A 21,524-nucleotide genomic window follows, 5' to 3' on the forward strand; every position below is an offset into this window, starting at 1 on the left:
GAAAATAGCAAAATAGCTTTATCAAGTTGCCTCAGCGACCAGTAAGAAAATTATGCAAAAATGGTAATATGCTTTTGAAGTCTACGTACAAATTGATCAGTTTGAACATGAATAAATGTATTTTCAAACTCATTCTCAAAACGGTGGGCCTTACGTTTAAGTTTTTCCCTTTATATGTTTTACTACTACAAATGTATTATTACGACGACATTGACAGCACTGGCTGTGATTGCACGGACCCAAAGCAATGGACGGTACTGACTTTTATATTGGACTGAGTCGAAATGTTCAACTAGAACTCTGTTGTAAGCGTTGTAATAGCATGGTTTATAACGGGCCCCTCCATTCAAGGGTTTTACTTTGCATGTCACGTTTTGTACTAATGTAAGAATTAGCTGTAGATATTAGGAATGAGCAATATATTGAACAAGCCATTATCTCGTCTTTTTATTTTACACTCAGCATTTTGTTTTCTGTTGGTGCTTCTGTTTTGTACATTGTTTTTGCTACAAAACTATCCTGAGCTTGAGGTATTCATGAAGATAGCGAGTACGAATTCAAATACTAATACGTACAAATGACTAAGATGTTAGATTTACATGTTCCCCGTTTAAACATTAAAAACTAACCGTTAAAGTAGTCGCCAGACATTTTAGGTGATTGCCCTAGACCTGTCCTTGAGAATATAAAATGTTAACTCGTAAAAGCGCTTGCATAAAGACGACCCGTCTACACAAATCAAACTTGAAAGATTTAAAGCCAATGACCTGGTCCGCTGTCTATTCCTTCGCACTGCACATCAATGAATTTTTCTCTTCCAATATCAATTGAGTGCGATCAGCAATGGAGGAAGACATCGCATTAAACTAGCGCGGCCAAGAACAAAGCACTCACTTGAGCTTGCACGAAAAGAGCATAGGCGTGTTTTATCTGGGGTTTAGGAGTCGCCGGATTCAATCGGTCTTTTGTGTGTGATTTTATGATGCTCCAATAAGTCGTGTCCAGTCACTAGTCCACGTAGATGGCTTGATACTGATGTATCGGCATGCACCAGGCGCGAACAACTCTTATAATTTAATTCCCGTACTGTTGTTGCGAACCCGGCGCCATTACCAATTCTTCACACGGCGGAGCTCGGCGCTCGCGGCTGCTTCAGTCGCCTAGGCTAGAAATCAATCGGCAGGATGTGACCGCGTCCACGCCCGCGCCATATCTCGGCGTAGCAGGCGCGCGGGAAGGCCGCTTTATCTGTTGTTCCGGTTCTCCTGGGCTGCCGAATTGTTCCGAAGCCGTGCTCACACTAATGCGGTAAGTGCTTCGCTCTGCACACAATGAGCGGCGACAATTGTGTTCGCCGTGTGCTCCCCGGGTAAGGAGCCCGCCGCTGCCGTGGTATTATCCTGCATTCCTATGGGTGGCGCAGATTCACTTCAACTGTGGGTTAATCCTCAGGCAGCTTAGCGCCACGAAGGGCATATGGACACTGCAGATTTTGCATGTAGACGGACGCTTATACTAGGTAGATTCGACTGGCAGCAATGCCCTTTTTTCGTTTCAGTGCCTGGTCTAAATATGCATGCAGTCTCACAGTACGCACCGTCGTCATTGATGTGTTCAGCCATTTCCTTCCGAGTTATGGTGTATATTTTTGTCATAATTGGTGTGGGACTAGGGGAATCGAATGAAGCGGAGTCCCGCGGGACCTCCGGCGAGGAAGACGCATTCTTCACCGCTCTTGGCTGGGTGAGAATATATCGTTATTACCGGAAGGATCTGGCTGCAATTATTAGCAATATTGGCCCTCCTGAGGGGCCGTGGAGACAATGAGGTTAGTGGAGATTGTTTTTGTTTGAAACTTGTCTCTTGTGTGTTGATCCACTAACACTTGACGCTTGGATGAATAGATCTATGGGTTAGTGCACACTCCCTGCTCTCATTGATTTGAAGCACATTGCAAACGGAACCTGCACGTTACCTACCCATAATGGCATCAGCACGAAGCCCACCTTAGATTAGGGCATCTTTCTGCAGACTTGCAATTCGTTTCAGGCTAATACGCACTCTTCAATATCGTTACTTTGCACTGCATCTGATTAAAAAAAATAACCGAGGATGTCATTTGAGAAAATATACCATACTGCACTTCAAACTGAGGCAACGGCAGGGGCTTTGTAGATATGTGCCTGCTTTTTGCATGAGCAACATTGCTGCGGTTGCAGTCCATTGAGAGATAAGGGCTACAGAAGGCAGGGTGGGCGTCGCGTCAAATTTACGATAATGAGATCTGACGGAGGTTTTGATAGGAACCAACGAAATGTGCGGTAGGATAGTCTCTGGGCGGAAGGAGTTGTAAGCGATTTTTAAATCAAATTCGCGAAATGGCCTTTTGCCATTTGAGCATTCCATGCCGCCACCGACTGCATTAGTAGGACTCCGGGCTGTCACGTTTATGGAGAAATATGGCGCTTCTGTAGTCATTCGTTTCCCGCGGTGCTTTTTGGCATTACAGGAATAATGTAGCGAGAAGAACGTGTGAGTGCAGGGCTGCCATTAGGCTGCGGAGGGTAGGACTACATTCATTTCTCATTTTCCCGCTCATTCGTTTTACAAACTGTGCTTATAATATAGACCCGTAGAATGTCATATTGATACTTCTCAATGGAATAGCTGTGTGTCGGTGAAGGTTGCTAGGAACTTGCAATACGACTCTTTTAGCAGAAAGGTTATTTGAAACTAGAGAGACGGTAAATGTCAATCGAATGAATTGTATCGGGAAGCATTCCTGCAAATACACTTACACCATTCTGGTATTTATTATGGTTAAAGTATTTAACATGCCAGTAGTTGAATCCTGTTTGGCCAAGTGATGTTTTTATTTCACATGTACTTGCATTAGAACGTTCTCATTTAAAAGTATATTTCCATATTACCTGCTATATCCTTTTATAATTGACAGTCCCTGGCGATCAAACGCGCGTAAGAACTTTCTACCTCTTTCTACGAGGAAATGCGGCATGCAGTAAGCATACATTAAGCGTAGCATAGTTTTTTTTCTTATTCTTATTTGCCATACGAAATGGAAGTCATGTACATGACGTTTTATTATCATATGTAAATAGATTTTACAGCAAAATTCAACATTAAGCTTTTTTCTCTTTCATAATCACCATATCCACTGCGTCCATAACACTAGATAAATCGATACCTCCATATTCATTTTCATAACATTGCTTATTATTTAACACAATTAAGCAGGTGTGCACGAGATTTGTTTACCTCTATTTTTGACTAGATTCATAGCATCAAAGTTAGCAATTGTATGACAACTATAGCATATGTATTTTTGTCCTGTTTTAGGTAGATAGTGCAAACAGTAGTCATTACACTTTCAGGTGATCCATATATAGCACCTGTATATCTACCATTCACGGTGAGCTGGCCGGCCTTCCTCTCTGAAATGAAAGCCTGTAAATGCGTCTTGCAGCTTTCTTGTGACGCTAAGTGGTGCTCCAGAGCACGATTATCGCCCCAGTAATACACGAACTTAGTGATTTCGCGCTAAATAAATGCAGACAACCGCCGGAGAAATGCACGCCTACGGGGAAATTGCGAGCGCGAGTCGATCCGCAGCCTGCTGATAACGGGTTCGACCTTTTTCTAACGGTTGCCAACATTTGCCAGGAAAGTGGTTGCCATGGCAACTATCGGGAGCAACATTGTGCTATCATAGCTTAGGACAAGGAGGTTAAGGTTGTGCTCTCTGTAGGTGAGCTGGGGTAATATTAACAGGGTTAACTCAATTCAGATGAAAAATGTAAAGCCAGCAATATTCAGATGATGATGTTTGAGGATATCCTTCCGCGAGTATACATACTCGTACACAATACCAAAAGACTATGCACCACGCATGTCAAGTTTTCCATGCGACACATTCTAATATTCTACACCTATAGTGATACGCAGTATATACTTGAACAAAAAATTGTTATAAAATAAACAATTATGTGGTCATTGCGGGGTATGAACAAACTACAATCATATATTGATCTTGATATGTAACTTACATCACCTTATTCAACGTCATACTCTCTGCCACTTTCTCAACTTGTGAATATCAAACCTGCATTTTTCAAACGTCATGGAATTACGGTATAAGATAAACGGTGTGATGCATTTATTGATTTTCAATATGATGAATATGTCATGTATTGTGGTAAAGGTAACATCCATATACATGTAAATGTAGTGCCGTATTGAAGGTGGATGGTCTTTTTTTTAAGCGCTTCGTTACATATTTCAGTAAGATATTTGAGAACAGGCGATGGAGGTTTACGTACTCGAAGAAATGGGTATGTCTTTCTGCTTGCTCAAAGGAATTTGATATCTTACGTCATAGACAGATTCAATTACATCTTACAAGGAGATATACTCAAATATGTCAAATAGAATTGTAAATGATATGTTTCACTAAGCATGCTGATTTACTCATATACGTAGGTTAGTTCATTTGCATTCACTTGTTTCTAGGAACGTACCTTGCCAAAGTTGTCTCACGTTTGTTGTCCCAAAGAAATTGTTGTTATGACAAGTAAGCAATGGGTTATGTAATCACATTCAATCATGTACTCCAGTTATTTCAACAATATTCACTTCAGTCTTCAACTTCATACAGTCCAGTACCATGTACAAGGCAGTGTCTTTCCAATTGGCAGCTGGCAGTGAATCTTTATGCAACTCTTGCTTTGATTAGTTTTTATTTCCTCGTAAAGTGCTTCATTGGTAGTAACCCAGCCTCTGGCTGTTTCCATCCTATCTCTGGTCATCGAAGCCTGACAAACGTCTTTGAACTTGAACGTTTTTAGTAGTTGCACTGCTTTCCTCTTGATAAGGAGGCTCTTATGGCAGTATCAAATCTGATTAGAGAAATTTGCATCTTTTACTAGCCTAAAGGCATTTGTAATTATTGTAAACCCTCCATGCCAAATTACTTTCTATGCAAGCAGCTCAACTAACTGACTTTCTCTCTCTCTCTCTCTCTCTATATATATATATATATATAATTAGAGAGAGAGAGAGAGAGAGAGAGAGAGAGAGAGAGAGAGAGAGAGAGAGAGAGAGAGAGAGTGAGACGTTTGAAATTTGCAGGTTTGATATTCACAGGTTGAGAAAGTGAAGCATATTGCAATTTGTTGTCCAGGCATAATATTAATTTCGCACAGCTGTATAATGATTTGCTTGCTCTTATCTCGTAAATGAATCCCCAGAACTAATGGAAGAATAAGATGTTTTAGTTAATCTAAAAAATGCTGATTGTATCTAGAACAATTCGTGGCATTCTTGAAATCATGTTATCGGGTTTTGTGTGGGAAAATTAGTGCTCCATTTTCTTTTTCTGTATACGTTTTAAGTGTTTTGCGTCATCTGGTTAATTAGAGACTTCTGTCACATCGTGATTTTTGTTTTATTGATACTTTTTCATCGTAAAGTCGCTCTTCTTTGCATGTTCTTTTCCATCTTCTTTTCTCAATTAGCCTTTTGACCACCATAAGAATCATTTACAACCGGGATACGGCACGTTTGGATGGTGCTACAGTTATCGTTACATGGTGTCAGTGATTAATGTATTGTTGTGACCGTCAAATGACCGCTCATCTTGTGTTCGTGAACGGCAACCCAGGCTGAACGGATGTGAAGAAATGGTGAGGGGAAGATTGGCCACTTTCCCAGGCATGTTTGCCGAGACAACTCGATTAGTTGGGAAACGAAGCATCATCGGTGGAATAGAATAAGAGGACATCGTTATCATTATATCGTGTCCTTCTACTTAAGGATAATGATCTTTATTAATTCAAGACCAGCATGCGCTATCTGCGTAGGGCTAGAGAACTAGTAATGGAGTATTAAAATAGTATGTTATATTCCATCAATATAACCATCTTCTTAAAAACATGTGATAACATACAGGGTTTTCCAATGAAATGGTAGTTGCTACTTTTTAAATTACAAACATTACATACATTACGTACATTTTCTAAATAGGTCACATTTACGTATGCTGCTATTTGGAGGAACCTGGTTATATATATCAACTTAACTTTGCAGTGGGTGATCCGCTAATTTTTAGTTTAGTTATAGTTCGGCGAAGACTCCATAATCAAGGTTTAGGTCTACAAAACTGTCAAAACACTTCTGATTGGTCATATTTTCTGTTTACAAATATCTGTGTCATGGTGACGTATAACTCTGTACTATCTCCGCCATGTCAGCAATGGCGCCTACGAGCAGTATCTGCCCCAGACGATGGCAGACGTCTTTTCCCCTGGGCGGCTTGTCTGCCTTCTGTTAACACTTTTGATGTCGTTAATTAGTGAATACCCAATAGGCGTTAGTTGACATGTCAATTCCTTTGACAGATGACATGGCAGAGATGTTGGAGTACTCCCGTTCTTGGCAGAGTTCCCTTCTTGTGCATCTAACTTTGACGGGCTAGATAGTCCGATCAAGTACATAAAAGTTGCCCTACACATCGGTAAAGTCAAGATCAAGGGCGCCGTGTAGCTATTGCAGACTACTTTCCGAACATTATTCACTGACGCAGGAGCGGTTTTCACACCATTGATCCATAGTCTTACCGGCTTACAACACTCAAAATCGGTTTTGAGGAAACTTTCTCGTGTATTTCAAATCTTCTATGTACGGAAAAAAGGCTGTGGCTTTGGCATGTGCAGTCTTTTCTTACAAATAACTGCTACATGAAGTACATGTGCAAGTATAAGTACATGTAGATGTTGTATTTAATTGCCTAGCTCTTGAAGAAAGAATTATGTATTTGTGTTTTTCCGGGCATAGGTCTTTGAGTGAGACTACGTTTTACTGGTTAAAGCAGCAGGCAGAACATCATCTCATTGTTAAGTGGGCCAGAGCGATGGAGAGACCCAAAAAACGAACTAACTACATTGAAGAAAACGTTTTGCCAGCTTACTGACACACCTCATCTCCCACTAGTCATGACTGAGAAGACAAAGTATATGTACTGTATTTACAGGTGTATCGTGCATGGGAAATCTCACCAAATCTCTTCGAAAAGGTACCATGAAAGGTTGAGCATCGCATAATGTCCTGTCAGAGGACTGCGATCCTTTCCTGGAGCCGCGTGAGCGACACAGGTGAAATTCGGATTCCCAGCCTCTTTTTTCCGGAGGCAGGGGCGCTAACCACTGAGCTACTCACGCTACATTCCCGGGGAGCCAACAGGTTTTGCACCGCGGACAGTTATTAATTGCCGCCATCCCCCGACAAATTGGCACCACTTGAAGCTGTTCCGACCCGTTTAAAAATTCAGAGCAAATCGAAAAAACGACGAGCCTCATTAGGGCTCTAGACGTCGTGTATCATGCGTGTGATTATCCGAAAATTACAGGCTGTTTTGGGACACACACGAACCTTTTATGGTTAGAAAGGTGACTAGAATTTGTACCATTTGCTCCAGGTTACCTCTTATCATGACCCCCCTAGGGTTACATTTCGCTCTATGGCCTATGTTACTGATAAAGGTTGAATCTCGAGAGGAACTTTTCAGATATCAATGTTGGACCATTCTCAGTTGATACCTTAATGTAGAAAGAATGAAGAAGGTTCTCCTTTACTGTTTTAAAGATCTGATGACCTCAGTGGGGATTCCGTAGATGAAAGAATCCATCCTTTCAGAATCGCAATCACGGAGGTCAAGTGAGGAGAGCAGCACTAAAGTGAGTCGTTTCTAAATTGCGAAGGGACATCTGAGATCTTGATTATTGCTTCTCTACAAAGACCACATTTTGCCGTTGATTTTCTAGAGGTCAATTGTAATCTTAAGATGCATAAGATCAAGGTCGATACCTATTTAGCTCATGATGTACGGAATGACTTAGAAAAAGACATTGAGAATAAAACTTCGGAGCTTAGCTGATATAGAGGTCGAAATAACGATAGCGTGAATCAGTCAGAACTTTGCATGACCCCTATAGATTGACATATAGCACTCCAGTACCATGCCTGCAAACTGTAATCTTGTTCCAATCGTTTGCTCAATCCTGAGGATATCTCAACTACAGTGTTATGCTTTTGGTAATTGGGAATACCAAGTGGGTTCCAAGCGAGAATAGTTAGTCGGAAGGTCGGCTTCAATAGACCATTTGAATATACAGGTATTTTTGGTGCAATGTAGCTTTGTCCATGTTTGCGTATTTGTCATTTGATTGAAACTAGAACTTCACGTCACTGATGTAAAACTCTTATTAGAATTCTGTGTAGTTCACCCTATCTCCTCTCCTGAAAACTCTAGGCCTTAATTTGGTGTGAAACCTGAATACTAGTACTTTAACCTTAACAGACCAGGATCATCCTGAAGCATCCGTGTCAATTTAAACGTTTTAATTGATGAACGGTACCTTCATTGCCTGGAATACAAGAAATTTAGTTAATAGCACCTAGGTTTACGTAAAGACCATAACGCCATCTGCCGATTTTGAGGGATAAATGCGCAGTGATTCGTCAAGCAATACTTTGATATCATGCATACTCTTACGTATAATTCCATGCTTTTTATAACGCGGAACATTATTAATTCTACCTTTTATTTTCTGAAATACGGTTGCAGAGGGGCAGTGGGAGGTTGTGTTGTTTACGGGATTTGTGCGTTATAAATTTAGTTTTATGACTGACGTTAATGGAAATCGAGGCATAAACTTCAGCATTGGCGCAATTATAATCACGGCAGGCTGCCGGGATGGCAGATTTCCTGGCTTACAGCCAGGGTGCGGGGTGATCCCTCACTACGCGACACCTACCAATTTCCATTCTGGTCGACAAGGAATATAAGGCGGTTCCTCATGCGGAATGGATCAAGGATGGAAATGGATGGCGGAACGATACCAGAATGCATCTGCGCACGCAGAGTGATAGATTAGCTCATCGAAAAACCAGCTCGTGTGAACACTTCACAATGCGGAAACGGATCGTCATGATGAAGGCGGGTTGTGTGTGCGGTTCTCTCCGTTGGTTTTGGGTGCAAAATACTTACCTTCCACACCGGCTGTACCGCCTTGGCAGCAGTTGTTGAAGGATTACTTCGTTGTACAGCCTCCTCAGAACAGCCGGCCCTGATCGTTATGTAATAATCGCGATGCTGAACCTTCTGACCATGTTATCCATCACCACAACACTGTTGCAGGTGCAGCAAGTCCAACCTCTTAAACAGGATCAATATGAGGTATGTTCATAAGATATCAGATAGAAGGAAAGGATGACATAATTTGGGAAATTGTCGCTGTCATCCAGGCATGAGAGTTATGGTCTAAAAAGCAACGATAACATCAATATTCTCGGTTCGTATATCGAGCTTCTAAAATGGTGGTTTTGTCGCTGCAGAAGCCGTTTGGATTCTTTTACGGACTTTTATTTTGGTCTGTATATAACCACTCAGAACTGGACATGAAGTGGAATTATTGGGGACCGGATCACTACAAACACCTTTCCTAACATGATGGAAGACCTGTTTGAGTCTTGGGATTCTGGATTGTCCTGGAATCTAAATATTCTATCGATACCACATTCTGCTTCCCCAACCCTCCTTTTAAGCATGTACTTTGCTTTAAGCGACCGGTGCAATGGCCTAGTGGGTAGAATGTTCGCCTTGCATTCGGTAGGTCGTGAGTTCGATCCCTGGTCGAGTCATACCAAAGACTTTGAAAGTGGTACATGCTGCTTTCTCTGCTTAGCAATCAGCATTCGGGAAAGAGTATGGAAGTTGTACACACACCACTACCAGTGGACTAGCCTCCTGTTGTAGTGATTGCGTTGTGTGGCCCAGGGCTAAGGAAACAGAGATGGGCGCCGCCCTATGCACCATCAGGCGCGGGAAGGGTTTAACTTTTTTTAACTTTGCTTTAAGCTGTTTTAGACAAAGATGTCGATTACAATGCTTTCTACTATTTTCTGATGCATGTAGATTTGTCAGTGAGCCTGTACGAAGACAGGTGAGGAACAAATGGTTTTGACGGCAGTATTAGAATGGTGACGTGTGATGGAGTGTGATGAAGTGAACTGCAGTCTGAGATGCCCAATGGTCAGACAGAATGAGCTGGATGGACCACCTTGTGGAGTTCAACTTCACTCAGAAACTTCAACAAGGCCCGTGTGGCACGGTAGCCCTGTGGCATAATGCAGCGTGCAAATCTTTACCTGACATATCTATCCACATCATGTCAGTATTATTGTCTTCACTCCGGCTGGATAAGTGTTAAACACAATGCGGAGCTGATAGGGCATTAAAATCATTTCACTATGTCAGATAGTGTTTTTATCTCCCTCGGTACCACAGAACAAACCCTCTTATACCTGAGGTGGAAAACGCACCAGTAGAGTACATTGTAGAAGACACTGATGTTCTGCTAAATTGTCTATGCCATAGCAACTATATACTTAAATTAGCGTATCTCTTAAGCAAATAGCATTTAAAGACCGGAAGCATTACTGTATCTAATTTATATGTGAATACGTAATGTTTGAGACCGCATCTGTAAGTGGCGACATCTGTCGCTGCAGTGCAGTTTAAACCAGAATTGCTCTGAGATGGCAAAATGTCACTGAAATGTCGGTGTCGATACAGAAGAACTTTATTTCACTACAATTGTACATGGTACAATGTATGGCAACGACTATTGCAAAAGTACAAAATAGGTGTATAGAATAAGACTTAACATCCTAATTAACATAACATGAAGGGCGAACACATACAAGACTCGCTTGTATACAGAGAACTTATCCAGTGACTTGCCAACCAGATGACACGTTTCAAATGAGCATTCAAGACGTATCTGGAAAGTATGTACACTAGAGCACACTGCAAAAGGTACTCAAGCAACTTGAAACATTTTGAAAGCGGTCAAAGGCTTTAAACAGCATCCTATGTCGCTCTTCAGTGATAGGATCTAGAGCAGACTACACAAGTAAGAACTCTATGGCATATCAAGTCATTGGCCGCTGCGGTATGTTCCAGGGGCATGCGCAGGGCAATCAGAGATTTGGCAGTGCGACTGCAACTTGACCTATGCGGATAGGGGTCATTGTGCCATACTATTACGTGCGTTAGTGCTGGGACGTGCAGTCAAGGCATTTCGTACCGACCTCTGTAGCCTTTAGGTTAGAATGGGACTAGAACGTGTTGGGGAGAAAGAAGTTCACTTAGCCGGCCTGTTGTGAGTCGTGACATTTTGCAATGGGGTTCAGAAAAGTCACGAGAACCTAATTTTGTAGGCGTAATGACATTTCAGGTTTGAGTTCCAGCCAGGTATACATTGGCAAAATATTTCCTGTTCAAATGCATTTGCAGCCGTTGTCAGAATTCAATCCTAGTTTAGAAGGCCTGCTGCACTGCTTTATTTATTCGTTACTGTATTTACTGCCAGGATTGCATTTCCAACCGGCACCCGGCTGGACAGTTTGGAGAGCATTATATTAAGATAACCAAACACACACACACGAGATGTAAAACGATTAGTCAAGAGCAGTATTCAAGAATACGTTTTGATTTCCACTTCTTTCTTTTCCGTTCCCGCAAATCGGGCCCCGGTTTGGAAATGTGAACCCTGCGTTGGATTTTGCAAATGTTCATGCCAGGCCATAAGGATTGTTATCTTTATCATTTCCCATTTGCCGTCGACAAACTACCACCCATAGTGAGATGTAAAATGCTTTCGTCCCATTTTTGGAATGGGATTTGTCAGTCATGTTCAACTTTAGTAAGATTGACCTAGATTGCCTTTTATAGACGGGTCAAGGTTCATGGGCTAGCTCTGTTATTGGTCGAGAGGCGCACAACGAATGTAGTTGACTGAATGAAGGTGATTTATGCTGCTGCCTCCATTATGATGTGTCACGGTCAAGCTATTTTGCAGACTTCCATGAATCATCAACGTCTATAACGGTTACATGTAGATGGTACACAATGACGAATCTATGAAACATTTTTGATAAAAACTCTCGCCACTCAATGGCTGAATCGTAGTGCCCCACAGTGCTCAGAAGATAGGTGGCTAATACATTAAAAGCGTTCAGGAGACATGACAACAATACGTACGGTACGTATTAGTCAGACGCGATTCGCTCGGTTCCAGCTGTATCATTTCTTTTCGCAGAGGGAAACACAGATTGACACGATTCATTCAACAATATTGGATTAGCTAATAGACGACGGAGTCCCCAAAGTAAATGATCAAACCGCTGGCGTATTACAATCCATTACCGTCCTCGAAAAGATAAACCCATAATACGACAAGCTCGGGGTTTGGGTGTGTCCCAGAAGATGTGGTATTTGTCAATATTGACAGGCTGGCACGTCTCAACGGTAGAACCAAGCGCAATAGTCATGTTTTCCTGACGTCAGAAGGATGAGAGAGATTGCAAAGTGAATTTCCTTGCTGATATTATATAAGTTTGTGTATCTGTCGTTCCAGATTTGGAGTTTTGACTCTGCGGCGAGGAGACTAGGAAGCATGTGAGAGATTGCAAAGTGAATTTTCTTGCAGCTGTTCTAAAGTTTCTGTGTCTGTCGTTCCAGATTTGGAGTTTTGACTCTGCGGCGAGGAGACTAGGAAGCATGTGAGAGATTGCAAAGTGAATTTTCTTGCAGCTGTTCTAAAGTTTCTGTGTCTGTCGTTCCAGATTTGGAGTTTTGACTCTGCGGCGAGGAGACTAGGAGGCGGCTAGTGACCATGCTGAAGCTGTGTGTACTGCTGAAGTGCATGTGTCTGCTGTATGCTATTAACGGTAAGTAAAACAATAAACAACGTCAGCTTAGAATTGTCAGTCTGTTAGGCATGCTGTGTTAGTGTTCATTTGTCCGTGTGTATGAGCTCAAATTTTACCTAGGCAAGTTCTTTTTTTTATGTTGCACGACGACTATTTTATACGGTTATACACCTAAAAACGTAACCTATCCTGCTCATACCATCAATGCGCACATGTAATTGATGTGTGTGTGTGTCGTGTGTCGTTGGCGACCATATTGCATAATGGCCGCTAGCTTAAAGGCCATTTATTCGTTGCATATTCCCCATATTCAATTAGATATGTTCCCCACACCGACAGGGACACATAACCGTTACAGAAAATGTGCCGCAAATGACAAAGTCCCAATCAACAGTTCCACCTCCCGCCTATATCAATACTTGAACCTGCCAGTATCTCATTCTGCACGGTCGGCTGGCGGAAATATGTTTCTCGTCATTCCTAAGTACCCCCCTATGGTCACAGTAGGTCGTTAAGGTCAAGATGGGGTTGGATTGGGGTTCAATTTCACATTTCAGTTAAAGTCTAGGGGAGCATTTTAGCTGAGAGCGTCTGAAAGAGTTCCGCTGGCTCGGAAGGATGGATAGCTTTTCACCGCTTTACCTGAGCGATTCCTACACCACTTTAAATGAGCTGATGTCCTGAAAGGCAGAGACCTGCCTAGTCATTCTAGCATCGCCCAGGGATCCGAAAGACGTACGTTGGAGAGGATGGCGCTGTAATCGCTGATTTTGTCTTTAGCTTCTTTGATCACTTTGTAGCATTTTGATTCTGATCTAACATTACGTTGCCATCTCAATGTCTTCCTACCAATATTCCTCCAAATCACCATCACATGTACTTAGGCAATGAAAGAACAATCTACATGTACCATCCCCACGACAGTTGTACGTATATGTAGTTAAGAACCATGTATGATTCAGCCATATCGATAATGCTACTAAACAAAATGAAAATTTCTAAGGGTAATCGTGTGCCTCCCCTCAATGTTAAACAATGGGCATAAGAATTTATGTACTGATGTTACCTTTGTTGTACGCTGTCTAAGGAGTCCATTGTAACGGGCTGGGCATCGCCCCCGTCACCCCCAACAAGGTCAAAGGCATGGAAGGCGAGACTGTCACCCTCCCCGTGCAGAGCAAGGTGGATCTAGACAAAGTGATCGCGGTGACGTGGAGCCGGGTGAGCGGGGAGTCGGGCAGGGAGAGAGTCGCCGTGTACATGTACTCAGCCGCCTCCAAGGGCCACGCCCTCAAGCCGCTGCAGGGCCGGGCCTCGTTGAATCCCGACGGTTCGTTGCGGATAGATGACGCCAAGCTTTCCGACGAGGGCCTGTATGTCATGACGCAACTCATGGACGACATTGGACAAACAGAGGAATACGTCAAGCTCATCATAATAGGTAATAGACACTTTCTCAATATTCAAGGATTTCCATCACTGTGCAGCACAGATGTATATCAATCAAATAGTTTCATTTTTATGTTTACATACACATAGTGATATAATTGATCTATGACATTCAAGTAGCCTGAAATTTTACATTGGTGACACAGCACGCTTCTACCTCTGTTTGACTGATGTATACGTTCATCAAGTAGATCCATGCATGTAAGTCACTGCATTCCATGCATATATATGCGGCACTGTCAAAATACGCTATTAACGTGAGTGCTGTGTCACACTGTCATTGTCTCTGTTCAAAAGCAGATAAACAATATCAATTCATTTTCAACGTGGGGTGATGTCATCTCAGCGCTCACCAAAATGTCCTGCTGAGAAGACGAACGTTTGAGGCACTTTAACTAGATAACAGTAATTTACATTCAAGAACGAAACATAAAACACTGCTACCCTTTGTGTTAATATGGCTTTTACGGAGTTAATGGTGCCATCGCTTATGCCGTGAGGATCCTCACTAAGTAAATGTTTGCCCTAATTCTGAAATGGATCCGTAATGGGTCTAGTGAGATGAATTCGGCAAGTTTATAGACGGTTCATGCTGGAAGTAAATGGTGCCAAAGCGCGTATTACCTCCTACACGCTCCTCTTTGGGTAATTTAGCTTCCAGCATATGTCCACAAATACCCAATGGAAACATCTGGGTAAAAACACTCAAGCATCAAAGTATAGTAGCTGGGGTTGTACCCGAGAAAAAAGTGATATTATGCCACATCTTAAAATAATCAGAAACTAGGAAGAATTAGTAGTCTACGTAATACATGTCTCACGAGACTAAGAAGCTAAGGCTATGGTTGTTATATGGAAATGCTGGCTAAAAAACATCCAAGTAGGAATTCCAGCAGCACCCGTTTTAGTTACCCCCGACCACAGACAATGAAGCTGACTGATGCTTACAGCTTGAGGTCTTCGTCCCACTGGTGCATTGGTGCAATGTCCAACAGCTTCTCTTGTCTAATCGCTCATATAACTCCCATCTGTGCCTATTCACACCGGCCTGACCAGTGCTATAATCTGTTGCCCCAACCCCTGCAACATTTCCAGATTCCACAAGAACGTTCACAATTGATCGCGTTGCTTTTGTCACGAAGTAATGAGTCCAGAATGAAAGAACTCCTTGCAGAATGGCCATCGTTTCCAGGCGTTAATGTTACAGAATATCTCGACTCCTTCACACACATACTAATCTTCGCATGGATCCATCAATTTGTGCCCGTTTTGTGCAAAGTCGGGGGATTAAAGGATCTGGGCAAGTCGACACTGAACTGAACTGTAGGCTCTCAAATTCGGAAAATCGATATTTGGCGGTGCCTTCGGGATTCGACTTGGAGGAAGCGAGTGATTCTTTTTAGGCGCAGATCAGTGTTACTCAACTAGTAATATCGAAAACGTTACGGTGGATATTATCTGACTAAATATTAAACATTAACTTTCGAACCCAAGGCTTAATTATCAATTCATACATGTAGCGAAGGGAAATGTCTTGCAATTTAGCTTCACTAATTTGGCACTGCTCACATTGACTGCAAAGTAACTTTGGAATTCCCCATTAAAAATTCAAAGGTGAGTGTTTTCAGGTGGAAAAGGGGGATTCCTTCCACAAAGCAGGCACCATGGAATGGAAATCCGTATGAGATGCTAAACCCAACGTATCTAGTGAATAATTCATCATCTAGCCTTTTTGAAACTTCAGAATGCTCAGATATTCGTTGAATGAAATCTAGATCCTCTGACACGGGAAACGTTTTATGAGTTATGCTCCATTCCTGGCAAACATCCGAACAGTTTGAGCGGACGCAGCTGGCGTCTACACTAGCATTTCCAGCGCAGACGGGCTTTATTACAGGCCCAGATCCCCATTATTCCGCAGTTGAAGGTCTTTGTGTTGCACTGGAATCTTTACAAGTGGCGTCAACCCATACATTTGTTTAAACTGGTGATAGACGATATAAATCGTCTCAGTAAAAGAACCAGCTACAAGGTCTGGGATGCTCCTCAACTAACTTAATGGTTGCGATGATCACAAAGAGGGGTCTCATATCATCCAAAGCTTACAGGCATTAGCTTTTACGTGGTTCAAGTCGCCATGGAGTCGTGTAATTACCCTTGATATCAACTCTACGAGACCTTCTTTTATTGAAGAAATTGATGCATTAGTTACAACATACCGACCCATGAAAAAGAGGCGGCCCTAGTTGGGAAGGTACGTCATTACCTCCCCAGGGACTGTAATTAGTAATAGTAAAGACTGCCTCCCGCAGAGAAAAGGCCGTGTTCCCCTCTCGCAGATGCGTAATTAGTGACCTCGAGCTTGAACTGTGGCAGAGGCTGACTGTCGATACGCTATTATATACGTATTGACTACGAGCAGGGCTTCTGCATTACTGTCATCGCAACGTTTATTCTTATTGATGTATAAGATAAAATCAAGAGGTCATGGTGATCATGGAAGCTAGAGAATAACAATATAATTATATTCTATTACATTGTCTCTTGTGCCAGCATTCTGTCGGCATTATTATTAGATTTAGACAGATGATGAATTTAGATTTACACACCAATCAGTCCTCCTGGTAATATAACATGTGTTCGATCGTATTAAGGTCTATTCACATTTATTTCGCTTTTTTTTTTATTTTTACTTTTAAACAGTCCCATCTTTTGCCCACAGACAACTGTTGAATTCAAACTTACTCGGACGATAATGCGACTAGGATAGATAGGTGTACATTGATGAATATCAAAGTACACCTGCGTATAGCAATGTTCTATTACCTGACACATAGGTTATGTGCTTTGCGACTGTTGATGTCGCATATACACGTATTATACTCAACATCCTTTCATTTCTTTTACATGACCTGTCTGCTCGTCTTACTGTTCTAAATCCAGTTTCTACGCGTTTGCCTCCATGAAAATGTAACATCGGAATCAAGTTGAACGTGACTTAACTCTTAATTTACGGCGATTGACGTAAGTTTAAGGCAATAATGCTCTTTGATGTCTTGTATTTCAGTACCGCCAAAACTCTCCATAGGAAAAGAGAATCATTTACGAGTTCATGTGGGCAGCACGATAGCGCTGAACTGCACCGTGGCGGACTCCAAGCCGGACCTGACGAAGATCGAGTGGCGGAAAAACGGAGTACTGTTGAACTCGACCCGGCTGAAGGAGCTGAAGGATCAGGAGGATGGTCCCGCTGCCGTGATCACGCTGGTGGTCACCAACGTGACCAAGAACGACGCCGGGAAGTACACCTGTCGCGCCGAGAACGTCGTCTCAGAGGACGAGGAGAGCGTCCAGGTGGAAGTCATGTGTAAGTCACTCTTATTCGTTATACTGTTTAGAATTGCTATTATCAATCTTTGGAACACCTTGCCACCCAACATCATTGAAAGTCATGTGTAAGTCGCTTCTCCATCTTCCCCTCTTTGGTAGTGCAATCTCAGCTTTTATATTTGTTCGGTTATTCTTTAAGATTTACGTGCCATCAATCATTGAAACACTTTACCACCCAACATCAGTGGAAGTCACGTGTAAGTCGCTTCTTCTTCTTCTCTCATTTGGCAGTCTCGTCTCAGCTTCTACCTATTTGGTTATTCTTTGAGATTTACGTGCCATCAATCATTGCAACACTTTACCTCCCAAAATCATTGGAAGTCATGTGTAAGTCGCTTCTTCTCCTTCCCTCCTTTGGCTGTCCAATCTCAGCTTCTACCTGTTGGTTATTCTTTGAGATTTAGGTTCTATCAATGTTTGGAACACCTAACCACGCACCCAACATCAGGTACAAGTCATGTGGAAGTCACCTCTGTCTGTTTGATTTTCATTGAGATTTGCGTGCTATCAATCATTGAAACACTTTACCACCCAACATCAGTGAAAGTCATGTGTAAGTCGCTTCTTCTTCGTCTCTTCTTTGTCTGTCCAATGTCAGCTTCTATCTGTTTGGTTATTCTTTGAGATTCACGTGCCATCAATCTTCGGAACACCCTACCATCCAACATCATGTACTATACAGTCCATATAACTTCAAGAAAACGACCCACCATATGTAGATCTTATGTTGTGATTCTGTAAGTTAATTTTAACCCTGTAATCTGTATGTGTGAGGTTCTCCTCAAACCTCTCCAGCTTTATGTCCGACGTGACAGGACGTCCATAACCAAAGCTAGGTATTCATTTTCACCTGGGTCGAGTGAGGACACAGGTCCAAAATACCTGTTACCTGCTAGCTAAAGTTATGTTAAAAGCTGAACACGCGAAGAGACGGAAATAGATAACGGCGAGCTGCAAGGTGTCAGGGAAAGATAAACACCTGACATACTGTATGCATAGTGGAGGCATACCACACAATGTTATTAGTTGTACCTCATTAATCATATTGTTCCAGACTTGGTAAAAAGTATACTCAGATTATGTAAGTTGGGATCCCATTTTGATGTCACTGCCGAAAGGTAAAATACCGCCAAAAATAAGACAAAAGTAGTCTTTTTCACACAAAAATGGACGGCTGCATTTAGGACTTCATCATAGCGACATAGCCAGGGTGTTGGCAAATTGGGTGGACCTTGTGATGAATACCATTTCCTGTTCACGACGACATTTACGGCAGGTATACTGGCCAGGTAGTTTTAAGGCTTAGAAACCTCGTTCCATTCCTACAGTAATGATGATCATAAATCCTAAATAAAATGTTTTTTTTATCCCCACAACTCGGTTATACATGACCAAGCCGTTAGCAGTATAAGATCATATCTACGTACGGCTAAGGAAATCTAGTATGGCATTAGTGAGAAATAATGCCACAAGGGGAGATGATGATCGTGTTGGTACATGTAAGTAACCCGTAAAACCAGGCATTTTGTGTGGTCTGGAATGGGATTAGCAATGGGGAATACATCATTTAATGGTGAATCTGATTTCATGGATGAACTACCTGCCATATAGCACACGCTATTAGTTTGCCTACTAACAAGTAACATGGATCGCAAACTTTGCCGGAATGGGCGGTAAACTATCATCGAGTTTGACGCGTCCTGTAGTCGCAATATTTGTAAATGTAGTGCTCGCACGCCACAGACTGCATGTAATAAATAAAGTGAGTATACTGATGACCTAGGTTAGATTTTTACCGAGATAGTTAAGATTTGCTAATATTTTTGTTTTCAAATACGTATACCTGGTATATGCTATCATAATGAGACATCTTAATATACATGCAAATAATGAAAAGTCTCTTATGCTAGGCCGTCAGGGACTTTATCGCTTCCTCCCAGGTTACAAAGAATGGAAAATTAGACCAGGTTTTAATTCTGATCAAGCAGAATATTTTTACACGAGTTTTGTCTATTTGATACTTACAGATTGGTTAGAAACAACTATTTCGCCATACCTCCCGCTGTTTTGTGATCCTTGATAAATCAATAAATCAATTCATCCCACCCTTTTCCATTGTTTCATTTTTCGCAATTTGGTCAAAAATCTGAATGTTGATAGAGGTGCCTACTTAAAATACAGTATATCATCAACATACAGTGCATAAATAATAGTAGAATAGCGTTTATTTCCTTTAGCAGACAAGCTTTGAAAGCATGACAGGAAAGAAAATCAATGACTTCCCAAGCATTCATTCATTGAAGTCTTTTTTTTTGGTGACGCCACTCTTAAGTCTATGAGAAGGGGACCCAGCTAAAAGCTACGTACCGTCGTAGCGCACAAAGAAATCCTGATCCACTCTGTCATTTGTGAGCCAAGGATCTTTTGGTTTGTGGTTATCGCCTAGATAAAACCACTCATGCGTGCTGTAGCGTGAAACTGCAGATGAGGTCGTGAGAGCTCTTGGCCCGCTGCCTAATGCTCTTCCTATCGACGCAAATATCTCAAACCATTTTGCAAATGATTTTTTCGGAAGGGCTTATACGGATAACACTGAAGTACGTGTGGACTTTGAAAGACTTTTCAGACTAAAGTTTCTAAACATTGACTGAACATTCAGCTCTTTATATATATATATATATATATATATATATATATATATATATATATATATAGCCATCGCATTTAATTTACAAATTGTTCTTTTCTTTGCGTTTTTAAAGTCGTGCTTTAGTGGCTCTTCTCATGGAATGGCGAACAAAGCTTGACTAAACGTTGAACGTTGCAACAGCCTGGATTTCATGGAATATCATCATGAAGCTTAGACGGGTACCATTGGTTATACGTCGCCTTATTTGGAATGCGCAGTCGGGTGTAACACAGATATTAAAATCTGAGTATGGCGTAAATCACAGCATGGGAAATAATCCCCTACGCATCCTCTTTGAAACCAGTAATCGAAGAAAAGGTAAGCCTACATACAAGAAAGAATTTAGGAAGTTTCTTTGCTATTCTAAAAATTTGTTGATCTTTTCTAGTCGTAGAAGTAAAGGTAAGCCATTACATTTAAGAAAGAATCTAAGAAGTTTCTTTGCTATTCTGAAAATTTGTTGATCTTTTCTAGTCGTAGGAATTTTTACATAGTGTCATTAGTGATCGCCCTATCACGCATTTGCCCCGTACTTTCAACTATACATCTTGTGATGTGGCTGATGTAATCAGCTGTGCTGAAAATGGCGGTGCAATGCTTGATACTCAATTTACGCGTCCAGATGTCGCGGCGTGCTGCTCGCTAAAGCGTGGAAAGACGCGTTTAATTTTGGGCGAGGCGTATCGATACCCTGCCAGGGCTGTGATGAAAAATTCCTCATGGCTGATCAATCTTCCCTGCGCCGCCAGTTCCTCGATATCAGCGGCACGCAGACAAGTCGCCAACAACCGTGTTGGAACCGAGTCCTCGTCTATCCCGATATGCATCACCACCCTGCTGACGGGTTCTCCCGTGATCCCGGGCTCACCCCACCAATGCTGCCCTGCCCCGCCAACACGGCTAACTTGTCGCGCAAACTTGTAATAAGGGGACCCCTGTCAGTTGTCATCTCGCATCTCATAAACGTGGAGATCCTATAGCTTCTCTGTTGATGGTTTGGTAAATATTTCATGATATTGAATTCGAACTGATAGGAGAATTCAATATCATCAAATCAACGCAAATATCTTCAATGTAATCTCAGTGTCTTTTCAACCCACTCGTTTGAGCTAAAACAGTGATAGATGGAACAGATCGTCTCAATGGTACAGGAAAAACACAGCAATGGTCTCCAATAGCATTACATTGTGTGCCTCTGCCCATGATA

At 41.9% G+C, this 21,524-nt stretch overlaps 1 protein-coding gene across 13 annotated transcripts in view; it reads left to right on the forward strand.

The window, feature by feature from the left end:
• LOC118431387 (nectin-4-like) overlaps positions 1-21,524 on the forward strand; it is a 129,001-nt gene that overhangs the window by 66,701 nt on the left and 40,776 nt on the right. For 12 of the 13 annotated variants that reach the window (XM_035842560.1, XM_035842558.1, XM_035842557.1 and 9 more), the window contains 3 exons: positions 12,703-12,807; positions 13,877-14,230; positions 17,306-17,605. In XM_035842560.1, the coding sequence (XP_035698453.1) occupies positions 12,753-12,807; positions 13,877-14,230; positions 17,306-17,605 (709 nt within the window). In that variant the 5' untranslated portion in view covers positions 12,703-12,752. Of the gene's footprint in view, positions 1-1,169; positions 1,309-12,702; positions 12,808-13,876; positions 14,231-17,305; positions 17,606-21,524 lie in introns of those variants that run through there. The other variant, XM_035842563.1, reaches the window with a different exon arrangement.

This window comes from Branchiostoma floridae, chromosome 15, assembly GCF_000003815.2.
Source record: "Branchiostoma floridae strain S238N-H82 chromosome 15, Bfl_VNyyK, whole genome shotgun sequence".
NCBI classification, from domain to species: Eukaryota; Metazoa; Chordata; class Leptocardii; order Amphioxiformes; family Branchiostomatidae; genus Branchiostoma; species Branchiostoma floridae.